Genomic DNA, 14,317 nt, shown 5'->3' with positions numbered 1-14,317 from the left:
AGAGAAAAGTCAAGTCTTATAGTTAGGTAAGAAAAACCAAAAGCACACATATAAACTGGGGGAAACCAGGCTCAATAGCAGTGACTGTGAGAGAGATCTTGGAGTCTTAGTGGAAAATCAGCTAAATATGAGCCAGCAGTGTGCAGCGGCAGCTAAAAAAGCCAACACAATCCTAAATTGCATTAGCATACAATCAAGATCAAGTGAGGTACTAATACCACTGTGTAAAGCCCTAGTAAGACCACACCTAGAGTACTGCATCCAGTTTTGGTCACCACACTATAAAAAAGAAGTTGAGACTCTAGAAAAAGTGCAGAGGAGAGCAACCAGGATGATTAGGGGACTGGAGAATAAAACATATGAAAAACAGTTACATGAACTGGGCATGGCTAGTCTAGTGAAGAGAAGGACCAGGGGAGACATAATAGCCGTCTTCCAATACTTGAGGAGCTGCCACAGAGAGGAGGGGGTCAAACTGTTTTCCAAAGCACCTGAAGGCCAGACAAGGAATAATGGATGGAAACTGACCAAGGAGAGATTCAACCTAGAAATGAGGAGGAACTTTTTGACAGTGAGAACAATCAGCCAATCCAATGAAATAGTTTGCCTTCGGAAGTTGTGGGAGCTTCATCACTTGAGACTGTCAAGAAAAGATTGGACTGCCATTTGTCAGAAATGGTATAGGGTCTCCTGCATGAGCAGGGGGTTGGACTAGATGACCTATTAGATCCCTTCCAACTCTCTTAATCTGTTAAATTCTCCAAGCTTGTTTCTTGTTCAAGTCACTTCCAAATTCTACTTCTTGCCAAACAAAGGGCTAAATATGCATAGCAATAGCACTTAGACTTATATGCTACTTCACAATGTGTTACAGCCCTCTCTAAGTGGTTTTCAGAGCCAGCATATTGCCCCCATCAATCTGGGTCCTCATTTTACTGACCTTGGAAGGATGGAAGGCTGAATCAACCTTGAGCGTGGTAAGATTTGAACTGCCAAATTGCAGGCAGCCGGCAGGCAGTAGAAGTAGGTTGCAGTACTGTACTCTAACCATTGTGCCACTGTGGCTTTCATATACTATTCTCCCCTGAGCTCTATCCCTAACTCTGACTACAGGGCACCTGTTTTTGCTTGCTCATGATTTTACACATCATGCTAAGTCACAATTCTTTTAATCATAATCTGTTAAAAATACCTACAGTGCTCTAGATATCACCCTAAGCTCAGACCATGGTTTATGAGCCACAATAGATTTCACATGATAGGTAACCTATACCTCATTACAATTGTCTATGATATGGAAAACCACACTGAGTTCGACCTAATTATTCAATATAATATTACCATTGTCATATTTTCCCCCATTTTCTAACAGCATAGGAAATTATTTGCCAGAGCTTGACTTAAACTAGAAAAGAACTTGCATTTCCAACAGTTTATGGACTAAATCAAAGGTTTATGGACTAAAAGTTAAGAATTTTGTTCTTGGTTTCTAGTCCATAATTTTGTTACATTAAGAAGCCACATTGAACCTAATGATTAGGACCTATAATAGTTGAGGATCCCTAGCTCCCATAAGCTCCACCACTCCATTCATAATCTCCAGCAGTTTTTTTTTCCTAATTAGAGACCAAAATGGCTTTTTCAGCCCAAGGTTAAATCTCTGAATTTCTCTTCTATTTAGTCATAAAATCATTTAGGATTATTTCTGCATTCATTTGTTTTTCTTCTAAAGATTTCACTATGAAAAATCCCCAATTAATTATACATTTTGAAATATTTTTTTTCCTCTTAAAATCCACCATTCAAAAATAATTTAATTTTTTTTTAGCAGAAGAGGTGATCAGAATATTCTGGAAATGAAAAGGCAAACGCTGGTGTAGATAAATTTGCACATTAATCCAGGAGATACGGATTTGGTCAAAATTTATCAGCAATGAGAAAGGCAATGATTGCTAGCTTCTTTGGCCACAGTTGATGAAGTGGGAGAGGGCTCTAGGGTTTTCCTGTGCAACAATTCTAATGAATCTTTTCAATGATGATGTTACAGTTTTCTGTTTGAGTCTCTGAAGTGCTATTCTGAGCCTGTCTATTTTAATCAAGATCCACTGCTTTTGTGCTGCACTGAGCCCCCGAGACTTATTTATGAGATGAGATAGACAAAGATTGCATCCTTCCTTTATATAGAGGTATATTTGTTGATGTGTGATGGCAGAAAATAAAAGAAAGACATACTATAATATAAAAATTCCAAAAACAACCTCTTTTTTCCAGATCCTAAATATCATTGAAGAAGAAAGTAGAACATAAACTTCTATAATAAACAAAGTTGGTTTTAAAAAAAATATCTCTGGGGAATGTCAACCCATCCTGGCAACTTCCAAATGGGTTTGATTACAACTCCTATTATCCTCAACAATTATTAGTCAAACTTATTTGGAGATTGCTGGCTATAGGCAACTGATTAGCATTACTTCCAATTTAAGTAGTTTTAAAATATATGTTATTCTCCTTTAGGTCTTTAACATGCAGACAGGAATAATATTTTTCACAGTAAACGTAAACTCATACTGTATTGGAATACTATCAAGATTTTTTTTCCACACCGTAAACAACTCTATTTTACAGCTCAGTGCTGTTTTCTTTTCATTCTAAATTGAATGGATTACTTAATAAAAACTCACAAGAATCAACAAGAGTTAGATAAAAATGCTTCACAGATTTATCTATAGATCCTTTCCTGCCTTATCCAACTAGCAGTACCTCAAGTAAGCCTTATTTCAAGAAAAGTTGAGGGAGAGTTTGCAAAATGCATCCATTCCTAAAATGTCATGCTGATTCAGTCCTTTAGGACTGGAGTCATTGAACTACTTTCAAAGTAGGTTCCACAGTCAAGCATCACCATCTTTCACTACAACCCACAATCTCTTCCTATCTTGCTATTGCTACCATCCTTCACCCTTACTCTCTGCCATTATTTTAAGCTCTACGTGTTTTGTCTACATGCAATCCTTTGAGCAGGTAATCCATGAAGAAATCCAATTTTTAATCTGACTTTCAACATGCAACAAGAAGACAGGTAAGAGAATACTCACCTTTTTGACTTCATATTTAATGGACAGCTTGATTCTGCTCAAACTTGGTCGGGGATGTTCAGGCCATGTTTGTACACTTGCATCACCATTCAGAATAGCCTCCACTTCTTCTGTGTCTCTGCAGAGATCCAGGACGCCCACCACAAAGTCCTTGCATTGCATAGATAACTTCCTATAATCATTCTAGTGAAACAGAGACAAACAATGTTTTAACAATTACAGCATGGAACTGGTTTCTTTAAACTGGCTACAAACTTGAAGGCTGTGATAGACTTGAGCATGAGCATATGTTGTACCGAATGCAATCCCTAAGCTTCTACTGCAGACTGGAAGACATTTGGAGGGGTTCCAAAACTACAGGAAACTGCAGACAAATGCAGACAAATGCAGCGAGCAATGATAAACCTTTCCTGCATAAACAGAGAGCATTGGATACTACCTTTGGATGTTTACAAGCGTTGAAAATGCATGATATCTATGTTTCTCTATGCTTTCTCTACATGCTTCCTCCAACCCCCCCCCCCTCCAGCAGATACCAAAACCTCAATGACAAACAGAACTGTGTTATATACAACTTTTTCCAATCCTGAATCTTCCAGCTGAAAACTATTTCATCTTTTGACTTGTTCCTGATCATGTGGCTGTCAAAGCTGCTGTTGCCCTGCCATGAAAATAAAAATAAAAATGAAAGCATTCAAAGTTCATTAAAAATGAAATAAAAACCAAACTGTACGAATATTTTTAAAAATACTCTAGTACAGTAACACCTTAGATCGTAAATAATGGAATTATGTATTTGAATGTTTCTTCAGGGAGAAAAGCCTTCTGTGAATATTAGGGAAAATACCAACTAATGCATCATCTTCAGGACATAGCAAATTTAACATTTTCAGTGGAGTTTATTCTCTATAGTATTTATTTATTTATTTTTATTTATTAATCACATTTATATACCGCCCTATCTCCCGAGGGACTCAGGGCGGTTCACAGGCAAGTAAAAGACATATAAATACACACTAAAACCACATTTAAAAAACTTATTCTACAAAGCCGAATTAAAAAGCAATATAAATAATAAAAACCCATTTAAAACCAATATAAATTTAAAAACTATTCCAGTCCTGCGCAAATGAATAAGTGTGTTTTAAGCTCGCGACGAAAGGTTCGGAGGTCCGGAAGTTGACGGAGTCCTGGGGGAAGTTCGTTCCAGAGGGTGGGAGTAGTGAATATATTAAGTATTGCTATGCTGTAATCCAATGATGTAGAAGTGTTAAAGCCTACTAAGGATGCTTGGGATTTTATCTGCAATTTATGTAAAAATGCCTGAAGTTTAAAGTCACTACTCAAAGTGGTGCTCAGGTTGCCTTCATGAACCATTGCATGACTTTATCTTTCTTTTTAAATCTCACCAACAATTGAATTGGGATTATTAAAGAAAAAAAAGTTGTATCCAGTAGACAAACAGTTTGATGCTTTATTGTAAGAGAAAGTGATGGATGCAAAACGAAATAGCTCTCTGTTATGATGGCTATATTCAGTTATTCAGAAGAAGAACACACAGTTCTTATGGGGTTCATCCTGCAAAGAAGACTAGAGACTATAATGGAAATCGAAGAATGGATACATAGGGATATCAGTGTTTGGGCAATGCAGTGAACACTTTGAAAGGAAGAAAAATTCTACTGAGAAAAAAAAGATATGAAACAAAAACCAGAAAAGCATATTTGGGGAATTTTCATTATCACAGTAGCAAGGCAGTGTGCAATGAATTTCAAAATCCTTCCAAAATCCTAGGACCAAATCAAATGCAATACCTGAATGGGTTTTTAAAATTAATGGCATAAGGGTTTGATGTAGGGAACAGTGAGTTTAACTGGCATTTGTACTGTAAAAACTTCCTTTATATCAATTATTTTTTTTCCTCCTGTGAATACAAGCAGATTTATATAGCTAGATTTAGATCAGGTCTGGAGTGGTGACTGTAGTGGAGACAAAGGGCTAATACCAGCTTATTGTTATCAGCCCAGAATTAGACTACATCTAAAAGATTTGAGACTCTGCCTATCCATTTGCCTATCTGTCACTAGGATAATTCTCTGAAAAAAGATCAGAACACAACCAAATTTAATCCGTTAGGAGAACCTGGCAAACAGAGTATAATCTGGCCAGGTGCTGAATAGAAAGAAATGCAGAAAAACAAAATAATAAATCTCAAAGTTGCAAGATTTTGTTACTGTAACTTCATGAAAAACCAGGATCTACAAACACCAGCTGGCAGTCAAATGCTGCAAACCCAAATCTTTAATCTCTACTCACACTGACACCAAATAGCACCAGTTCGATTGCAGCAACACAAAAATCACACTACCACCCGCCACACTTGTGAGTTTATCAAAGCCTGGCACTGCACAAGGAATTACATCAACAGACACATTAATTTACAACCAGCCTACACCCGCCCCCCCCAGAATCTAAATCAACCACACAGCCAACCAGAGACAGCACTGATCCTCAACCAACCCACACAACACCACCACCACCAGCACCTCCCAATGACCCTGACCTGATATAGTTACCTTATCACAGACCCATCACAAGACTCACTGATGACACACAGCTGACCCATCACAGGACCCTCATTTGACACACCCATACCTGAAGCCCTCATAAACAGATGAACACTGATGCTGACATTCCCTAAAGTCCACTGGAGATGTTATATATATATAGCCTGGCAATGAAACAGTTGGAAACCAACCCAAAAACTTGGAGAATGAACCTTCACCCTCATCCTACACCCAAACTACAGATATTCACCACTGTTGCAAAGGTAGTTGCAGTGTTCTTGACTTTGATGTTTGAATCTGGTCTATACCAAAGGACTGACAATAATATACAAACATGAGGATTCAACCTTTTTCCTTTTTTTATCTGTGAGCTCAGAAAGCAGAAATCATACACAGTTCCCAAGCATTATGTTTATAGTGCTTGAAATCTCCCAAGATTATGCTACCAAAATTTTATGCTACCAAATCATTAACTGATTCAATACCTCTACCTGCTTGAAAATGTGCTAAAGGTTTTACCTCATTTTATCTAGTGATTTCATCACATCACTGTCACATTACAACTTCATTGTTTCATTCATATCACTGATTTTGGCTGTCAAAATTACTACTATTAGTAGTAACAATCTTTCCACACACCACCTCAGACTTAACAATGGTTAATAAGCAAGACAAAAAAAAAGTTGGGCAGGGAACATTGGAGAAAGCAGAAAAGAAAAAACTGGAGAAAATCACAAAAATATAAAGTTCTGCAAATGGAGCGACTTTGAAAAAAGTAAACAAAGGTAATATCAATCATGATAGGTGCCTTGGGTCCAATCCCAAAACATCTGGAGCACCATTTGAACATCAGATAAACATCTTTAAGCACCTTATGCTTCCAGATAAAAACAGAATGCACCAATTACCACAACAACAAGAGGAAAACCTTCTATGCATGAAATCCACCCACGCCTTCTATAATTTTGTAAACAACAAACTTAAAGACTTGAGATCCATCCCACCCCTAAAAGGACCTTATGGCAAAGACTGTAATGATGAAGCCATTAAAGCCAACCTCTTTAACACGTTCTTCAGTCTTTATAAACAGCAATGGCTCATGCCCCACATTTCCTAGTCGTACCACAACTAATTGCAATGATCTATTACATATTGATTTTACAGAAGATAACGTTGAAAAAGCACTACACAGCCTAAAACCATCTCTATCTATTGGACTTGATGGATTATGTGCCTACTTCTTAAAAAAGCTTTCCACTGCCATAACAGAACCTCTAAGCATAATCTATGAAAAATCTTTCAGGACCAGCTCCTTGCCCAACCTATGGTCACTAGCCACGGTTATCCCTATTTTCAAAAAGGATGACCCCAGCCTAGTTGAAAATTACAGACCAATCTCTTTATTTTGTGTCACCTGCAAAATCATGGAATCAATCATAAACCAATCCATTACCCTCTACTTAGAGACAAACAACCTACTCTCTAACAAACAATTTGGTTTCAGGAAAAAATTGTAGTGTGATCTGCAACTCCTATATTGCAAAAGCACATGGACTACACAACTCAACCAGGGCAAAGCAATAGATGCAATTTACATAGACTTCTGTAAAGCCTTTGATTCAGTGGTACACGACAAACTACTTTTAAAACTAAAATCTTATGGCATTTCCGGATCCCTGCAAAAGTGGCTAGCTTGCAAACAGGCAACAAGTAATCAAAATAGGGAACGCGCTATCAAACCCTGCACCTGTTAACAGCAGTGCCCCCCAAGGCAGCATTTTAGGACCCACTCTTTATACTTTACATAAATGACCTTTGCAATCATATTATAAGTAATTGCGTTCTCTACGCTGATGATGTAAAACTATTCAACACCACCGACATAAGCGTTCCAACGTGCCTAACCCTCTCCTACTGTCCCCATTTATTCGTATCCATTTCCTCTATTCCTAATCATGTTTATATTATATCTGTTATCTTATACCTGCTTGACAAATAAATAAATAAATAAATAAATAAATGTAATACCATCGGCAGTGACAAAATCTCTATCAGTCAATTGCGAAAGGTAGCTTTACTTGGAGCAGCTTATATCTTGTGATGGTAATTGTATTTCATGCACATGTGCCATGTTTTAGTTCAGTTTCACGCCCTCGTCACTTCCCGCCTGGGCTATTGCAATGCTCTCTACATGGGGCTCCCCTTGAAGAGCACCCGGAGGCTCCAGTTAGTCCAGAATGCGGCCGCGCGGGTGATAGAGGGAGCACCGCGTTGCTCCCATATAACACCTATCCTGCGCGGCCTGCACTGGCTACCGGTAGTCTTCCGGGTGCAATTCAAGGTTTTGGTTACCATCTTTAAAGCGCTCCATGGCTTAGGACCGGGATACCTTCGAGACCGCCTTCTGCCACCGATTGCCTCCCAACGACCTGTGCGCTCCCACAGAGTGGCCCTCCTCAGGGTGCCGTCGACCAAACAATGCAGGTTGGCGACCCCCAGGGGGAGGGCCTTCTCTGTGGCGGCACCAGCCCTGTGGAATGAGCTTCCTCCTGGATTACGACAACTCCCTGACCTCCGGACCTTCAGACGTGAACTGAAGACTCTATTATTTCAGCGCGCGGGACTAGCCTAAGAACAAAAATGTTTTAAACAAATTTTAATGGGGGTTTTATTGGTTCTTATTGTTTTAGTGATCAGGCCTTGATAATATTTAGTTTTAATCTGGGTTTTAAAAGTCTATTTATTATATTGTTTTATATTGTTTTAATATGCCTGTGAACCGCCCTGAGTCCTATGGGAGATGGTGCGGTATATAAGTTTAATAAATAATAAATAATAATAATAATAAAGTTTTAGTTTCTTTTTTAAATAATTTTTTCTTCTTTGGGCAAATAAATTATTTTACAAAATAAGATACCAAAAGCAGTCAGATGTCTAAGTGGTCCTCAGATAAATTTGTGACTTGTGCCTACTCCAAAATACCAGTATGGGTGCATTCCTGGATATTAGCAGCTCTCTTATGTCTGCTTACTCAGGCAGAAATTAACCATGAGTATCTCCTACTTCTACAGATGCCAGCTGCTAAGGATACAGAAGCTTATATTTCATGTATTGGTAATCTTTATACTTTTATCTGTTATCTTATATATGCTTAATAATAAATAAATAAAACAAATAAAAAAGATATGTTCCTCTCTATGGACTCCATAAGAGCATATTACATACACATGTAATATGAAGTTAACAAATGGAACCAAACCAATAAATACAAATGGTTATAGTATAAACTCTCCCAGTCTCAAGGTATCTCTGTAAATTAAACTTTGATGAGTTAATTAAATTCAGAGAGATATAATTAAGCAATCAACCACAGCCTAAGATATCTGAAAACTATCTGTTGATGATGTGAAGTGTCAGTTTATTTTGCAGCTTTATGGATTTTGTTTAAGCCTTCTGTGGAACAACCCTTTTAAAACTTACTACTCTGCTTTATTTTGAATTTCCCTTGTGCTGAATTTAACCATTATGTCTATTAAAAATATGGTACAACAATGTTCACAAGTAAATAAATTGCTTTCTAATGCTTGTTGCACTTAATTAGTATGTTATGTATTAAATGAGGAATGGCAGTTAAAATTGTCCCTAAAGTGTATTAATTACATAATCATATTACTGGGGATTTAGATTGAAATCCTTATCCTGCAGGCATAAAACTGACTCCTTAGAGTCTTTTACTTACCTCACAGAAGGATATTGCCCTAAACTCCTGTGGAAGGTATAATAAATAATAAATACTGATAAAGGAAATTTTTGTGAACTATATCTTATTAATTATGTTATTAATAGGAGATAGTTAACAGGAATTTCCTTTATCAATATTTGGTTTGAGGAGCAATGATTATTAACGTGAGTGGACATGCAAGTATTCTAGTATACAAATTGAACATAATTTGTTGTTCACCATAAATGGTTTAGATGGTTAATCTATGTACTGAAAGAAGACATTATATAATTATAATGTCTAACCTAATAACCTTAGTATTACTCTTAAAATTCTGAACCTATTGACAATATCTGTAAAAACTATCACGTTCCCAGTGTAAAGACATGCTTTCTACAATCATGCTACATAATCTCTTCTCATCTCAAACTAACGCTATCACTACTGAAGCCTTGATGGAATATGACATCTTGTAGGATCCTATACAACAATAACACGTGTGTGGGTACCACAGCTAGGTGAAATGTTGCAAGCAAGCAAATTTTTCTCAATCCTCTTGCATAAAGGGTCAACAATTTAGAAATCTGACATATACTAAATCAATACATTATCTTATTTAGCCCAGCATTGTCAACAAGAACTGACAGTAACTCTTCAAGACTTTTTGGCAGGGGTTTTTGTAACCTTGCTTAGAAATCACATAGATTGAACATGAAATCTTTTGCAAGTACAGAGGTGCTTATTTTCACCCCTCATAGCATGGGATTGTGCTACTGTATGGGCTGATTAGGATAAAAGAGGCCCAAGTGACTCCATAGTAAGGCTTGTAGCATGGTACCTTTGTATAACCAAAGAAGAGAGTTGAAGTGATGAGTTTTGTGGAGTTGGACAAGATATTATTAGAAAAAAGTTCTGATTAATGCAAGTTTCCACCTGAAGATAAAAAGGCTGTGACTTGATACATGGTGGATTTTGTATCACATCTAAAGAATGTAGAAAGAGACCTGGGACTGTGCAAGCCAAGGCATACTAAATTATAAAACTTACTGAAACTCCAGGCTTCTTGTAATGTCCTCTCATCCTGGACACTTCCATTTGTCAGCAGAAACTTCTCCTTCAATAAGCCATGCTAGAGATTAGCCAGCCTAAGAGTGCAAATTATGTATGAAATTTTTGGAGTCAAAAATGTTTGATGTGTTATCAAATTTTGTATATCTGCATTTTTCAGATTGGAAAAGATGGGTTTGGTCTGTGGGAGGCAGCTGTCCTAGCTATTGGTTAGCCAGAAGCTACAATATTACCCCTGTAATTGGGAGAGCACAAGCTAAATTCTAGTGTAATAGAGACAATGAAGTTAACTTCTGAAGGGAAAACACGAATTTTAATAACACTAGGGTTTCCCTGAAGCCTGTTGGGATTCTGGTTGGTAACGGATCGGAAACCTCTTAAAGACATTTTGCATGAAATGGGAAAAATGCATTTATAACTTGTGGTTTTGATGATTAGAGGAATTATTGAGTCTGTCATTTGCACCTCTATAACTGTCTGGTTCGGTTCTGCAACCCAACAAGAAAAACACAGACTTCAGAGGATAATTAGAACTGCAGAAAAAATAATTGCTACCAACTTGCCTTCCATTGAGGACCTGTATACTGCACGAATCAAGAAGAGGGCCGTGAAAAATCCCTCGCATCCTGGACATAAACTGTTTCAACTCCTACCCTCAAAACGACGCTATAGAGCACTGCACACCAGAACAACTAGACACAAGAACAGTTTTTTCCCGAAGGCCATCACCCTGCTAAACAAATAATTCCCTCAACACTGTCAGACTATTTACTGAATCTGCACTACTATTAATCGTTTCACAGTTCCCATCACCAATCTCTTTCCACTTATGACTGTATGACTATAACTTGTTGCTGGCAATCCTTATGATTTATATTGATATATTGATCATCAATTGCGTTGTAAATGTTGTACCTTGATGAACGTATCTTTTCTTTTATGTACACTGAGAGCATATGCACCAAAACAAATTCCTTGTGTGTCCAATCACACTTGGCCAATAAAATTCTATTCTATTCTATTCTATTAGGAAAAAAAGGATAATAAAAAAGTTAACTTTTTTGTAATCATAGAATTAGAGATATGTTTATTATCATATTTGCATTGACTGCAAAGGAAATTGGAAACTCTTCATTCTATTTACTTTTATCCTTTTTTCCTGTACTTTTAATTTCTCTTCTTTCTCTCTTTCTTCTCTTTCTTCTCTATAAGATTGAGCTAGACAAATATCTGGATGAATGGATAGATAGATAGATAGATAGATAGATAGATAGATAGATAGATAGATAGATGGATGGATGGATGGATGGATGGCATTCCATCAGCACAATATCCTGAATTGATTCATGCTTTGGTATAAGGTTTTTGTAGCATAGGAATTGTTCCCAGTTCTATGCATTTGGGCCAGTTCTTAATTAGCAATTGTGAAAAGCAGTGTGTGAAAACATTGAAAAAACACAGTTTTTCTGTACTTCTGAACTCACAAGTGCTTTGCCAAAATATCATGTTGAATTGCACGCTTGTATCAACTGACTAGCCGCAATATGCTGCAGCCCCAAAGCCCCTTATTTTACTACATTTCTTAGGACACTGTGCTCAGTAAATATTGGCAAATACAGTTTATTACATCTGAGAGTTTGCTGCAGAGAATTGCGATAAAGATCATGAAAGGGCACAGTATGGCACCTTGGAGATAAAGAAAACTTCCAAGGAATAAAGGGTTATTTTGTGATCCAAGATCAGCCAAAAGAAGAGGCAGTAGGTGTTATTCAGGCCTTTAGTTTTTTGAGCAATATTGAAAATAAAACTTCGGGAAAATCAGATGAAAGTTTACATGGATACCATCTGTGATTAATTTCAATATAACAATCACTTTATACAAATATAAAACTAAGGAATATGCTCCCTTTGGGTTTTTTGGGGGAAAGGCAACATAAAAAGAATAATAATCACTACCATACTACCATCGGAACTATAAATTACAGCAAAACATTGAATTTATCAGTAATTCAGGGAAAAAAGACAATGGATAAAATTATTGCCTTTTCAGATGCTTTTTTCAATTGTGAAGTATGATAAGTATATGGAGGTACAGGTTTGACAATCCAAAAAGATCCCACAATATGAAACAAGTTAACACATTCAGTATGCAGTGGATCCAGAAGAGATACACAAATGAATAAGCAAAGAATTTTATCACTTTATCAAGGGCATGCACATTTTTAAAAGAACTTTATGCAAAATTTCTAGTTTCAGATGCTGCAGGATATCTGGAGTTGCAGGTTAGGACTAGTTTAAAAAATTAAAAAAATATCCATTTGAAGAAATAATCAGAACATTATTTCCTTCCAAAATTTACACTGACAATTTTTCAAACTCATTCATAATACAAGATTTTCAAATTAGACTTTTCTTGTTCCTTGGGGTCCCATGGAGATAAAAATGTGTAATTTTTGCTTTTTTGAAAGAGCTACTGGAACTTGCCATTCATTGCAACTTAACTGGATCCTCTGTAATTATCTGCTGATTATGTTTTAAATGAACATAATAAATGAATTATCTAATACTGTTACAGCTGTTCAAATCCATCCATATTCTTAATTCAGATGGAACTAAAGGAAGTATGTTTCTGAATATTTGTTAGAAGAGAACAATCAAGGTACTGTAGCTAATTAATAAAATAATAACAGTTTAACAATTAAGTAAGTTGGTGGCTTGAACAGTCATCTTCAGAAACAGTTTGAAAAAGAAAAGGCACCTCTCTTCTTAACAACTGGTCTCTTCTGAGATACAACCAGTGGTGGTATTCAGATGGTTTGGACCAGTTTGGGTGAACTGGTAGTGGAGACCTGTCCGGGGGAGGGGCGCCCAGGGGTGAAATGCTACCAGTTCGGATCGGATCAGGAGAACCAGTAGTGGAGTTTGGGGATGGTTTGCCGTACTGGTAGCAATTGCTGGCAGGCCATGCCCCCAAGCTGGTTGATGGCCCGCAACCCTGCCATGCTTCCCTGCCTTCCACGCTGCCAAACTCATTGTTCGGAGCATCTAAGGAAACGTCTTCCAACTCTTCAAGATCGACTTTAAGAGCTCTGAGAAGCTGACAGCAAAAGCAGCTGCAGCAGTGGCAACAGAGTATGTGTGTGTCCCTCCTCGGTCCTCCTCTCCCAAGTGACAGCCAGGGCTTCGCTGCCTCCTCTTCTCCTAAGTCGATCTTGAAGAGCTGGAAGATGATTCCTTAGATCGTTAAATGTCAGCAATCTAAGGAACCATCTTCTTACACCTTTTCCTCCCCATTCCCCCCCCATTTTTCCATTTCTGTGCCTAGATTCTGCTTCTTACACCTTCTCATCCCCATCCCCCCCCCCCCGTTTCTGTGCCTGGATTCTGCTTCTGCAAGAGAAGGCTCCAATGTTCGTTTGGGTGGTGGAGCTTTGGGGGCTTCAGAAGGGCAGAATGTGTTTTAAAATATGCAGCTCCTGGATCTAACAGTGAATGATGTCAAGTTGATCACACCCACCCGGTCACATGACCACCAAGCCACGCCCCTCAAGCTATGCCCACAGAACCAGTAGCAAACATTTTTACATTTCACCCCTGGGCCCACCCTCTCCCACCCACCCACCCACCCACCCCACCCCATCCCACCAGTCACCCCGCCCCCTCGTACACACCCATCTCACCCACATAACCGCCCCAACAGTATGCCGTCATATTTAGCCACATTTTCTAAGCTGCACACACATGTGTGCAAGCCACGCGCACAAGCAAAGCACAAGTGTGGAAGGCGCATGAGCGAAGCAATTGTGTGCACATGTTCACATTTTTAGTGCACCGTGAACCGGTGGTAAAATTTTGTGAAACCCACCTCT

The 14,317-nt window shown here is 37.9% G+C and overlaps 1 protein-coding gene across 1 annotated transcript in view; it reads right to left on the bottom strand.

Annotated features, from left to right (window-relative positions):
• TRPC7 (transient receptor potential cation channel subfamily C member 7) overlaps positions 1-14,317 on the bottom strand; it is a 160,994-nt gene that overhangs the window by 81,929 nt on the left and 64,748 nt on the right. The window contains exon 2 of the mRNA XM_058167860.1: positions 3,093-3,275. Within this exon, the coding sequence (XP_058023843.1) occupies positions 3,093-3,275 (183 nt within the window). The remainder of the gene's footprint in view (positions 1-3,092; positions 3,276-14,317) is intronic.

The sequence above is a fragment of the Ahaetulla prasina genome, chromosome 2, assembly GCF_028640845.1.
Source record: "Ahaetulla prasina isolate Xishuangbanna chromosome 2, ASM2864084v1, whole genome shotgun sequence".
In the NCBI taxonomy this organism is placed as follows: domain Eukaryota; kingdom Metazoa; phylum Chordata; class Lepidosauria; order Squamata; family Colubridae; genus Ahaetulla; species Ahaetulla prasina.
This window is presented reverse-complemented; position numbering and strand designations above follow the sequence as displayed.